Source organism: Solea senegalensis, linkage group LG9 (genome assembly GCF_019176455.1).
Source record: "Solea senegalensis isolate Sse05_10M linkage group LG9, IFAPA_SoseM_1, whole genome shotgun sequence".
NCBI lineage: Eukaryota > Metazoa > Chordata > Actinopteri > Pleuronectiformes > Soleidae > Solea > Solea senegalensis.
This window is the reverse complement of record NC_058029.1, coordinates 9,419,675-9,432,129: the sequence shown is the minus strand read 5'-3', so window position 1 is coordinate 9,432,129 and position 12,455 is coordinate 9,419,675. Positions and strand designations below refer to the sequence as shown.

The 12,455-nt window shown below is 41.1% G+C and overlaps 1 protein-coding gene across 1 annotated transcript in view; it reads left to right on the top strand.

Annotated features, from left to right (window-relative positions):
• Positions 1 to 1,167: 1,167 nt before the first annotated feature.
• Positions 1,168 to 12,455, top strand: part of zfpm2a (zinc finger protein, FOG family member 2a) — an 82,015-nt gene continuing 70,727 nt past the window's right edge. Inside the window, exons 1-2 of the mRNA XM_044034368.1 lie at positions 1,168 to 1,265; positions 8,236 to 8,337. Of these exons, the coding sequence (XP_043890303.1) occupies positions 1,229 to 1,265; positions 8,236 to 8,337 (139 nt within the window). The 5' untranslated portion in view covers positions 1,168 to 1,228. The remainder of the gene's footprint in view (positions 1,266 to 8,235; positions 8,338 to 12,455) is intronic.

Genomic DNA, 12,455 nt, shown 5'->3' with positions numbered 1-12,455 from the left:
CCAGGATGTTGCACAGGAGGCTGCAACATAGCTCATGTGTGACAGGCGGAGACAGAGACAGCATCCACGTCTAGAATGCAGTTGTGGCAGGACTTTTGATACGATTATTCAGTTTCACAGCTCATAATACTTGGAGGACAAGCTTCATGACTGTTGTAGGGCTCTTTTTTTTTCTTTTTTTTGGCTTGGAGTGTGTTATTATTTCAAATCGAAACTAGCCTTAAACTTGAAGTGTTCCAACAATTCTTTGCTATGGTAATTCATGTGCTGACATTGGGGGAGAGGTGTGCAAGATGCACATTATCTTAATAACATTCAAATGCCGGGTGAGATGTTTTTCAGAGCTAATACAATTCAGGTAGCAGTACAGTAATTCCATCAACACCCTTGATTGAAGCAGAAATGGTAATATGCAAATACCAAAAGAGATGTACAGCTACAAGCAAAACTCTGAAATCATTTAGATTTAAAGAAATAATATTGCACAGAGAGGGGAAAAATTAATCACACGGAAAAGTGTCTCCTTTAAGATTGCACTGGTGTATTACCCGGAGGCATGGAATGTAAATGGAAAATCAACATTGTACCCTGTGATAAGGCTAACAAATTAATAAAAGTATTTTTCTTTCCTCCTCCCTTGCTGATGCCTGTATGAAAAGTCTGGAAAGGAACTTTTTTTTCTCCCCTCCCTCCATCTGTGTGAGGTTTTGTTTTCCAGGTAGTGGGATTAACATCAATGCTCACCTTGGCTGTATGTCAGCTTGTTTTTCAGAGAGCACACAGTCTCAAAGGGCATTTTTCAATAGCTGTAATGGAATGAATAATATTTTTTTTAAAAAAGCAAAAAAGGGAATGAAATATTAAGGTAAAATATTATTCCTTATTCACATGGCTTCATATTTGTCTATACTCAGTGTCTACATGTGGAATGCATAGACAGTACGGCGTTATGAATAACTTTGTAGGTATCGCAACAAAAGAAACAAGGAGAGGTAGAGGTTCTTTTTTAATGAAAAGCCTGAAGGATGTGATGAAACTGCTGAACATCTCCCTTGTGTGTGTGTGTGTGTGTGTGTGTGTGTGAATGTGTGTGTGTGTTCTTTTAGGTCCACTGGAGGATGGCCTGGAGGAGGAGGAGGAGGAGTGTGTCTCCGAGGAGAACGAGCTCCTGGCCAAAGACGAGTTCTCGGCGGAGGAGAACTTCACTGCAGAGTTTGAGACGGAAAACATGAACTGCGAAGACATGGAGTACTTCTGCAACAAAGGTGCGGATCACATACTCAGTCTACTGCATAGAACTTGGAGAGGCCGCCTTCCCACAAGCGGTGCGCGGTACTCTTTTCATGCCTAATATGAGTCAAGCAACCGTCAACCGCTGGGAATCATAAAGAAAGTTAAGACTAAAAAAGTGCGGCAACATTTTCGATACAGAATTTCGTCGAGTTGAAACTATCTATCATGATATGTCATCCCAGCAATCTACTGCAGAGCAGTGGTTTGATCTAAGACAGAGAGATGACATTGGCAACATTGTCTCTCCCTCTGTGATGGTGCTATGGTACACCATTGAACAGGAGGGTGTAACGCGTCCCTTTGCTCATGCACTGAGGCTCTGTGAACGCTCAGCAGCAGCACCTGCTACTGCTCGGAGGTCCAGCACTATAAAGCGCCCTCGCCCTCTTTGAACTTCAATTCAATTAGATTGCTTCTTTGTATGTTTGTTTCATTTTGGTCACACCTTGCCATCTAAGGAGCTAATTTGTGGCCTGCTCCAGGTTACAGTGTGAAGATGACAGACTTGTCCCATCCCCCTAAGTTCCCGCCTCGTCCAACCCCCCGCTGCTTGGCTTTCACTACCCCAGGTGTCCCCACTCTGACAGGCTCGCGGATGCCATAAACTTGTCTTTTTTTAATGAAGAACCAATGCTTTTAATGTCTGCCTCTTTCTCTCGCCGTTCAAAGAGAAAATTGTTTAGAAATATTTATTCACACTTCTTAACTGATGTGCCTCGTGGGATTTCATTATTGGGGTGAGGGGAAATCTTTCATGTTTCAGGTGGGCTATGCCCCAGTAATCGTATCAATAATGTCTTCCTTTTGTTCTCTGGAAAAAAAGTTGAATGGCACAATTGTTTGGAAATTGTAATTACCAGTGACACCTCATTTGTTTCACCCTTTGTCTCCCTCGTAATGTGTCCTTACTCAAACTTCAAAGTACAATGTGGGGTCTTGTAATAACCCAGGAGCTATGAAATAGACAGCACAGTGCACTTGTGGCTACAGCATAAGGAGAAAAGTACAACTTCTTGAAATCTTCAAAGAATTCCGTTTGGAGGCATTCAAAAGTCTCGTTGTTTTGGATAAAACCTTGTGAGGAACTGGGTCTCAAATCTCCTTCCCATTCCCCGTTTTTTATGAATAACATCAACACTAAGCAGCACTTACATCAAATACTACTTTTAGGAGACACTGGTAATCTGTTACATACACCAAGTCAGATGTTTATTATTACCCTGCCTTTGAAACTTACAGTAGCTAAGTCTCCCACTGCCTCCTAAAGCCCAGATGATACTATTCAAACATACTTTTCCCCCTCTTGGCACGTTATATGCAATCATCAGGTGTAGTCATTTCCACCATGATCCCCTTCTCAATTAGATCTATTTAAAACTAATGTCGGACTGGCTTAAATTTAGCCCACTTATGTGAATTTGCCGTGAATTAGGACACAGGACACAATCCTGGCAGCATTAAATGGTTTAAGTGTGTTATTCCTCGACTATAGGAGGAAAAAGAGAGCCCCTTGATTAGCTAAACCCTCTCAAATGTGATGGCATGCTGTAATTAGCCATATGTGGACTTGAGCGTGGATTTTAAAGCAGCCACTCATCCCATGGCCTTTATCTTCTGCTGCTTCCCAGAGAATACAGTCTCCGGTGTAAGGTTCCTCCACTGAGCAGTGACTCTCTGGTCTTAGCTTAGCCTTGTATCTGTGTAGTCACTCTCTGAAATGGGCTTGTCAGGGGGACCTAAAACCTCCATTAAAAGTTTCAGTCTATAATAGGTATTAAAAAGCTGTACCAACACAAAGAAGAGTACCAATTTTCATTAACATATGAAGCAATTAACTTTGATCAGAGTGCGGTGAAGTAGTAAAGCCGCTTAAAGGCGCAAAGGTCAAGAAGTTGAATGCCACCAAAGACTCAGCCATTTGCCTTACCCTTGCAGAAAAAGGGACTCCCCAGATAAGAGCTTGGATCACCTAGATGTCCCATCTTGGTTGCTGACTTGAGAACTTCTAAATTCACTGAGTGTTGGCTCTCTAACCTGTTTAGTAAATGGTGTCATGGCTGTCACTGGATTTTGGTCCCTCAACATTGACGTGGTTCTAGGCCTGTTGGCTTTAAATTATCAAAAGATACTCAGGGGAAGAGAAGTAATGGAGCTACAGCAGTGTTTATTTCTCACTATAAACCCTCGACTGTTTGTTTGCTGTATACATACCCACAATGAAAATCATAAAATTAAGTTTTAACTTCAGATTCTAGAGATCAATTTTAGGTTCAGACTTTAGATGCCATTATTTAAATAACAATAATATAGATAACAATTGATAGGTTTGCGTTTGTTACATATTTACAATATTAAACTTTTCAGATATTTTTTACTTGCAAAACACCAAATTGCATTTACAGCTCTGGCACAGTCTAATATTAAATGTATGAGGAGAACAAGTGAAATTCAATATGTTTTATCTGAAATGCAGTGGCTGAATTGAAGCAGCTTGGGTGAATTGTACACCCCTGGATAAAAGGAACACAGATTTGAAACACATGGGGCTATCAATACCTTTTGTGAAGGGGGGGGGGAAACACTGTGTATCTAAAGAAATGACCTTGACTTTCTGTTGTGATTAAAACAGAATCTCACTTCAAATAACAACCTAGCCACTCCTGTTTCACATTTATGGAGCTCTATTTGTGAAGAGCCCACAGATGAACACACTGACTCCACAGCAAAGATACGTTTTATGTACACCAAGTAGCATCTTCATTTTTTTTTTTTTTACTGAAATTGTGAAAATTCACCTTGCTGGTATACCCTCTCTTTTATTGTTGGCTATCTGTGAAGTTCAGCACAGGGTGTTTCCACAAGCTGTTCCCTCTCTGCGTTCCAAGTGTTGTCTCATGACAAATGACTTCCTTAGTTAGATCTGACACTAAATCTACATGCCATTTCATGTGTATCATTTCCTAGGTGTAACTTTGTATATGTATATATATGTGAATATACATATAAATGTGTGTGTATACATATATATACACACACACATATGTATATGTTTATATAAACCATTGATTAGTGGGCCAATGTCAGGATACATGACGGTAGGTACATGTAAACATGTGCAGTGACAGAATTACAGTGGAGGCAAAGCATTTTTTGACTACAATGGAAGTGACAAATGAAAAGCTCAGATCTCTCCAGCCAGGAAATGACAAACACACCTTGACCCTTCCAATAACCTCTCAGTGGGTAACTTGAACCGCAACAGTCAGAGCCTTACAGTAACAAACTCAAAGTGCAGAATTAATTATGTCACTCTTTGTGTAACACAGAAGTAATCAGAATCTCCAGTAATAGAGGAGGAAGATCTCCTTGGCTCTTTTGCCACAGCTGCCAGTGCCCAGAATGGTTAATGTGGAATTTTAATGCACAGTTGATGCCGAAGAATATGGGGAAATGCTAATTTGTGGTGCGATAAGATGAATCGAGTCATCCCTTTAGCCCCATTTGACTCAGTGGAGGAAATTAATCATTAATGTTTGTTAAGTATGACAATCTAACTGGGCCAGATCTACATGCTCAGAGACTGAGGCAGAGCGAGATAAAGACCCAGGCTGCAGACAGGGAGGAAAACTGCCAGATTCTGTAATGATGGGAATTTATTGGCATTTAAAGAGACAGTGGCAAAGCATTTCACTAATAGCCTCGCTCCATTGGAGTGCTTTGCCTGCCACAAATTGCATGCAATTCAGACCTATTTTTCAGATAGCAGAGAAGTCTTACAGCTATGCTTGACTTTGGTGAAAAAGGTTGCTTCCTGGAATTGACTTTATCTGTTGCAGCATAATCTGCATCAACAACCAAATATATGCAATATCATGTGATTGCACTGCAACTGCTGGGGGGGCAGCAGCCCTCTACCCGCCTAATATTGCATTCTGAAAATCACTCCAGCAATAGCAAGATTGTGATGGGTTTCCACACATTTGCAGTGGGTTAAATAATGAAATATATATACTGTATATATATATAAAAACATATGAAACTGTGCAATCCCACAAAGACTTAAAACAACTTATACTCAAATTTTGCAGAAACTGTCTCCAGACTCAGCGGTCGGGATTCAGAGCTCTCACAACTCCTTAAAGTCACACACAAGAGATTGACATTTTCAAGGGCTCCTATGGCGGATACAATGCTAAAAGGGGGAGAAAAAGCCAATATGACTTTGTTGCTACCTTGCTCCAGGAACTGTTTGTGTAAATCGCCTATAAGCTTATTGACCTGAATGTGTGGCACGCTGCGTGTGACTGCTATTTGGCTGGAGAGCTGTCCTTTGATAGAGCGGTGATAGGGCTGATTTTAACAGCTCACTGGCTCCTCTTGCATGCCCGCCAACCTTGCACCCAGCAGGCCTCCTCGCCTCCCCATCCCTTCTGTTCTCCTCAGTCTTCCTTCATTCAACCCGAAGTGTCTCCATTTGATTGCACAGGAAAAAAGAACCTAAGCCAGATGTAAATTATGATCTAGGCGATAATGTGGAGGATGATCACTGACAATCGACACTATCTCCCTTGATAACCTTGCAAAGGGGTTCACTTCAAAGTCCATTTCCTACAGTGGATCTGTGAATGAAATTCAAAACCTCAATTTATTTTATATCAGCGAGGTCAATATTCCCATTGTCATATAAACCCATAAAAAGAGGTCTCAGTGTTCTTTCTTTCTATTCTGGGTCATATCGAACTGCACTGTAAGCAAACAAGTGATACTCCAGGGCCTCTTCCTCCGCTCCACTTTTTCCTGGTGACATTTGTGCAGGAAACGTCATCAAAGCCCTGTGACATTGTTCCCTGGCGAGGTTGCCTGGGCGATTGTGTTTAAAATGCATTGCAAACTGTGTTAGATAGACGGCAGAAAATCCTTAATCACTGCTTAATTAAGGAATCATCTTGTAGCTTCATTTCCCGGGCTGTAATTAAACACTTCGAATACGTTTCGTTACAGGGCTTAACATGTTCGCCTGAGATCAAGGTAGTGCCTTTAATGTTATCTTGCCAGCTTTTCTAAACTCCGCTCCATTGAAGGAACTGTTGATATACGCTTTTGTTATCCTCGTCAGAATACGAGCCTCGTATGCTAAAGAGGTTTCTCCAGTCCCAACAGTAAATAGTGGGGGAATTCAGTCGAGTTGGCTCCCTAATAATATATTGGGAGAGAGGAGGAGTTGGGGGAGAAATCGCCAACCCCAGCAGACACTTGTATAAGCAAAACTAGGTCATAGTGACCTCACATAGTGTAAGTAGGACATTTCTGACTTCCCTTCAGTCTCACTATATTCTCACATTTAGCAACATGTTCTACCTTCTTCAAAGAGGGCTACAGTATGTCCAAAAAAAAAGCTAAGTAAGCAAAATGCGTCAGAGATGTTTAGATAATGGAGAAGGGACAGTGCTGGAGTGTAGTGCACACTCCACTACTGAAAAAGTTGTAATCAACACTCAGAGACTCAGGGTAAGCATCCATATAAGACCAGCATGTATAGTATGAATGTACTGTATGTTTAAGTCAAAAAGTCTTCCAAAATCTGAATCATAAAAAGGTTGTGTAAGCAGTAAAAAAAAGAAAACATGACTTGTTTTCAGTGATTTGTAGTATTTTTACATCTAAGTAAGATAACATGAAGCCGAGTTTTTCTGTGACACCACAGTGATTGACTGTAGCTATATATAACAATATATAACAATATATAACAATATATAACATATAACTGTGCAGGTGAAAATAAAGCCGTTTGCATTCATGTAAGTTAATAATCACTGGTCAGGTTGCAGGGAAGGCGTATAGATTTGACGTTGAGATAATTGTGGGTAATGGGTTGGGTCTAGTACAGAGCTTTACAGGTGTGGACCCTCGCAGGCATCTAATGTCTTCTCTAATACGCCCTATCCAAGGCTCATCTTGAAAATACATTTGTCTGTGTCGTCTCAAAAATGTTGTAACTCCTCACTTCCAGCACTTCTTTCACTTTCCAAAATGTAATAATCTACTGTGGAAATCCGGGCCTGTCCTTGACCGTTCACTATTGGGTTTAAAACATCAAAGGGATGAAAACGATTTTGGTGACAAAAGTGAAAGAAATGTTCCTCCTCAAACGACCACTACATCCCCAAGCAGTTCTGCCCGAGTGAGGAGAGAGACTCACTGTGTCAGCCACAACGGATTTATTTAGAGCGCCACACCAGGGACACCTACGAAGCACTGATTTATGTGCTTGTAAACTTTGAGTACAAACTGTGCTTTCTGTAGACGTGTTTAAATTTATTTATAATTTTTTTTTTTATTATTTTTTTTTTTAGATTAAGTGCATCTGTGCTCAACAGGCACTCCTGTCAGTGTTACAGCTGCACACTCAGAGGTGGAGCTGGTTTAACAAGGTCTTTATGCACTTACATTCAGGAGAGAGATACCCAAATATACTTTAGCATGGTGTGTGTGAGCTCCGAGACTGTAAATCAGCCCTACATCCTATAACACACATTCTAGCTCGCTCCACAATAGATCAAAAGGTAATAAATAGCCACCTCTCTCCCACACATTGCTTTCCTTCCTGTTCCATGGGGCTTCCGCCTGTTCCTGCAAGCACTCATGGGAGCACCTTTAACATCAATGTGTGCAGCTGGACCCGGTGAGCTTGGACTAAGCTACAAAAACACATTCACAATATCACATGCACAACATCTGATTATGACACACTTAAGCATCACAGGAAAGAGTTGTAAAACGAAACCATTTCTGCATGGGCTAATAAATATATCATCAGATATAGTTCATCAGAATCGGCACGTTGTGGAAGTAAAATAGGTTTCTTGAACGATTAAACAGGACGGAGGGTTGCTCACTATTTGCCTTACAGACTATATGCCTGTGTGTGTGTGTGCCTTGCAGGAGAAGAAGATGGCAACCGAGAGGGAGGCGAGATGGAGATGGACGGCCAGAGTGAGAAGACCAGGCACACCGCAGTGGGGCCGGATGAATGGGACGGTCCAAGTAAGCACAAGCCTTCATATGACTTTGCTAGAAAACCTCCAGGTGCCACCAGACAATATTTAAAAGGATTGTGATGAACAGAAAAGGCGCGACAGTAGATTTGTAATTCTTAAGTAAAAACAAAAACATTATTGCTTCAGCAAATGTGGAAAAATAGCAAGACGGGAAAATGAGTCTTAAGTTTGCATGCAATATCACGACATACCAACGAACCCCTGTTCACTTATTCAGGTAACTCATTCATTGTACAAAGAAGCAGATTTATTTATTTTATATCCTTTAACACAATAATTAAGTTTTTTTTTTCCATGTGATGGATAATGCATTGAACAAGAATGTTGCTTAGCAATTACTGGTCAGCAATAGCTGCACCCACACTGCTGAACACACAGGAATGTGATTCCTTTTAGTGCATTAAATGACCTCAAGAATTTGTTGCAGGTACATGCATTTGTGAAAGAAAAAGAAGAAAAAGGAGTGAGAGAGAGAGAGAGAGAGCAAAAGAGTGGATTTGGGCAAGTTGAGCTTGCTAGCTTGAAGCCCCCCGGGGTGTGTATTTTATACTGACAGTGAATCAGTGTTATCACACCTATCAGATATTGCATTTATCATTAAATTTCACATTTGCATTTAAATCTGGGGAAGGAAATGAGCATTGCTGGCTAAAGATAAGAGAGCTGGGACGACAGTAATAAACCATCACTGTGATCAGTCAGGAGACAGGGCTGAGGGGGTCAGCTCACAACTATGGGGCCATGACAAAAAAAGAAGGCATCACATGCGGGGAAAAGGCCCTTTTGGGCGAGAAAATGCTGAGCTTAAAAATACTCCTTTGAAAAGAAGGGATGGATGTAGCATGAGAAGATGTATGAGTGACTGTAATTATGCCTTTCCACTTCTACTTAGGCATCAGAATGAGAATTAGACGCTGAGGAATTCACTGCCGGACAGGCCGTGGAGGGAGACTTGAGTTTCATGGCAAGTGTCGCTAATGAACAGTAAGAATAGATGAAGTGCAGGGAAGGTGATGTGAGATGTGATGTCCGTTTTCCTGTTTTACTAAAGCCACAACCTGAGTGCTTCCAAGTTATCAGGTGACATCCAGTCTGAGGACTTCAGCGCTAGTGTCTGTTGCATTACAATGACCCTTAGCTACGTTCAACTTAAAGAAACATGCTTTGATACAGGCGAACGTTTCAAGGGCAGCAAAATTGATCGTCTACATTTAATGACGCTTTTCCACTATGCAGTTTTAGCAAAACTTGGTGTATTTCGCTTTTCCATTAGTGATAGTACCTGGTATTTTTTAGTCTGACAAAGGAATCAAACCAAACAATGCCGGATTATAGATCAGTTAAAAAGACTTCTCCAATATTTTGCAATGAAATTCCTTAAAATCTCAATATTTAACTGAGGAGTCTGGCTTATGTAGCGACCGCACTGCCTGAAAGCCAGCGACCGTGAGCCCGTTCCGCCATATTTTAGTTCAGTGACTGTGTGTGTTATGCTCCGGTCATGCAGGAAATACTGAACTAATCTTTTTAATGAACTGATTCTAATGATTCAGTTCACCGAAAGTAGCTTTGCTCGTCACTAGTTTGTGTGTCTGTGTCGTGCACAAAAGGACATCATGGCGGTTTCGCGCACCTGTGCTATGATGACCACGCCCCCAAATTGAGGAGGTACTAGGAGGTTGAGTAGTGCTCGAACTGCATCGTGGAAAAGCGCCATAACCAAACCTCTTCCTGAAGAATAAGTGTGCTCCATGGTTCATTTCTGCAGTAAGAAAGTGGTAAAAACCTCATTTTGGGACCACAGTGTCATTACTGTGGACTGATGTATTCTTGGAGGTCCACTCTCAGCTTAGCTGAATCAAATTTGCCCTTCCTGTTTCAACGCCCCTGCTCCGATATGTAGTGGATGTGCACACACTTGATCTCAGCAGCAGGAGCAGCACAGGAAATACACCCTAGTCAACATGTTAGCACTTATGTAAGTTTCTCGACATCTCTATAATATACCAACCAATTAGTGAGTGAGTTACACTGAGGCATTTGTGCCTTTCTGCTGTTTTCTCAATGGACAGCATAGAGTGGGCAGAAATTAATCTTGGTGCATAATAATGCCATTCACTCTCCCATCGTGGCCGCCATGAAAGGTCATTTCCCTTTTTAATTTTTCCCATTGTGCTGCAAAAGTCAGATGGGCATGTTATAATTTGAATAAAGAGAGGAATCAGACAATCAGATAGGAACATTCGAAATGACATGACTTCCTGTTCAAAGCGATTAAAAGCAAATTTATTTAGTGTGAGACTGTCTACCCTTTAATCTCTTTGTAAATGTTCTGATAGTTCGGCATTCAAAAGTTCTTTGTTATTCTTTGGCTTAAGTTTAAGGTGTGATTATGATCCCCAACAGATAATTTTTAATCACTGTGCGTGTGTGCATCTGAATAGGATGTGTAATGGCCGTTAACATAAAAAGAGAGTGAAGCCTTTTAATGAGGTGGGCTAACTCGGAACATGCCCACCTGCTTTGGTGATTCTATTGAAGCACCTCCACACCGTTTCCCTTTTGCTGAGTAACAACAAAAGCCTTTACAATCTACATCCTGTAATTGAACTTTTTTTTTTGTCCCTGCATTTCATCTCCACTTTAGTCCGTCATGTCAAGTGCTGTCCGAGATTGCCCCCTGTTGTCTGATTGTCTTTCTCTGTGGAACAGCAGAGAACCGCGCTGAATGACTCACTATTAATCTGATCGTGGGCTCTTGTGTGTTGCTCAGAGTGCTGGGTCTCTGATGTGGAACACCCAGTGAGTTTCCCTTTCTCTCTGCTCGTCTCTACGAGTATGTCCTTAAGCGAATCTGCACACTGATCTAATGTCTCATGCTCATTTCTCATCACGGATGTTCCGCAATCAGCCACTGATTTAGAAGATTGCGTGTCGTGCTATTCTTTTCATTTTCATGGACTGGCAGTGATAGGAATCTGACTGTGTCTCTCATCCTCTCCCACACGCGCTCCTCTAGGCTAATTGGGAGCGGCGTGTGTTAGCTAGCTAACTCTGCTAATGAACTTGTTCTCAGTCTTATCTAATTGCTTGCTCGTGTAAACCACACCCCCTCATGAAAGTTAGAAAATTCAGGGTTTGTTAAGAGCATAGTAATTATGATCGTGTGGGTTTTTTTTCACTAGAAGTGTCTCAACTGTAAAACAGAATCTTCCACTAGTTTTACATTGAAACAAGCGTGGATGTTAATGTTAAAGGTTCAAGGTGTCTTTATTGTCCCCGAGGTGCAATTTGGGTGAACGGCCAACATTCACATATAAACATTATTAGTACAGCACCACAAGAAACAATTATTAAATACAACAAAAGAATAAACAAGGAATTACATTAAAGCTCCATTAAGAGGGCTGATTACTGCAGGACTAAATGGCGATTTAAACCTGTTTGTTCTGCACCATGGACAGATTGTATCTGCGCCCCGATGGCAACAACATGAACTGGTTCCTCAGAGGACGAATCAGGTCGGCCAAGACATGATACAGGTCGTGGAGGTCATTCAACAGTATTCCGGGGATTTTGCTGCACACTTTCACAATTTGCTTAAAAGTAAGTGACCCGTGCCAGCCGATAAAAGAGAGAGTAAGAGCAGATTCCATAACTTACCATAAAAAATGCATTCGCAGATTTGCCTTTTTACAGACAGCATCAACATGGGGTTCAGCGACTACAGCGTGTTGTCAATTACAGTACCGAGGTATTTGTACTGTTGTACGGGCTTGTTGATCATCACCACAGGAGAAATAAAGGCCTTTTTTTCCCCTAAAATCAATCTGTACCTTTTTGTTTTATCAATATTAATATTTAAAAAGGAAGACTACACCACTGGATGAAATCTCTCACTACAGGACCACGACTGCATGATGATTACTTTTAAAAAAGTCACTCATCAATGTTGCTCAGACATTGTTACAGAACTTCAAATGAAATGTTATTAAAGGGGCAGTGAATCAGCAGCATGCATAGATGAACATATTATGCATGTTATGAATTTATTTGCAGCAGCATTAGCTCATAACAGTTCATAACTATTAGTCACAGAGTACA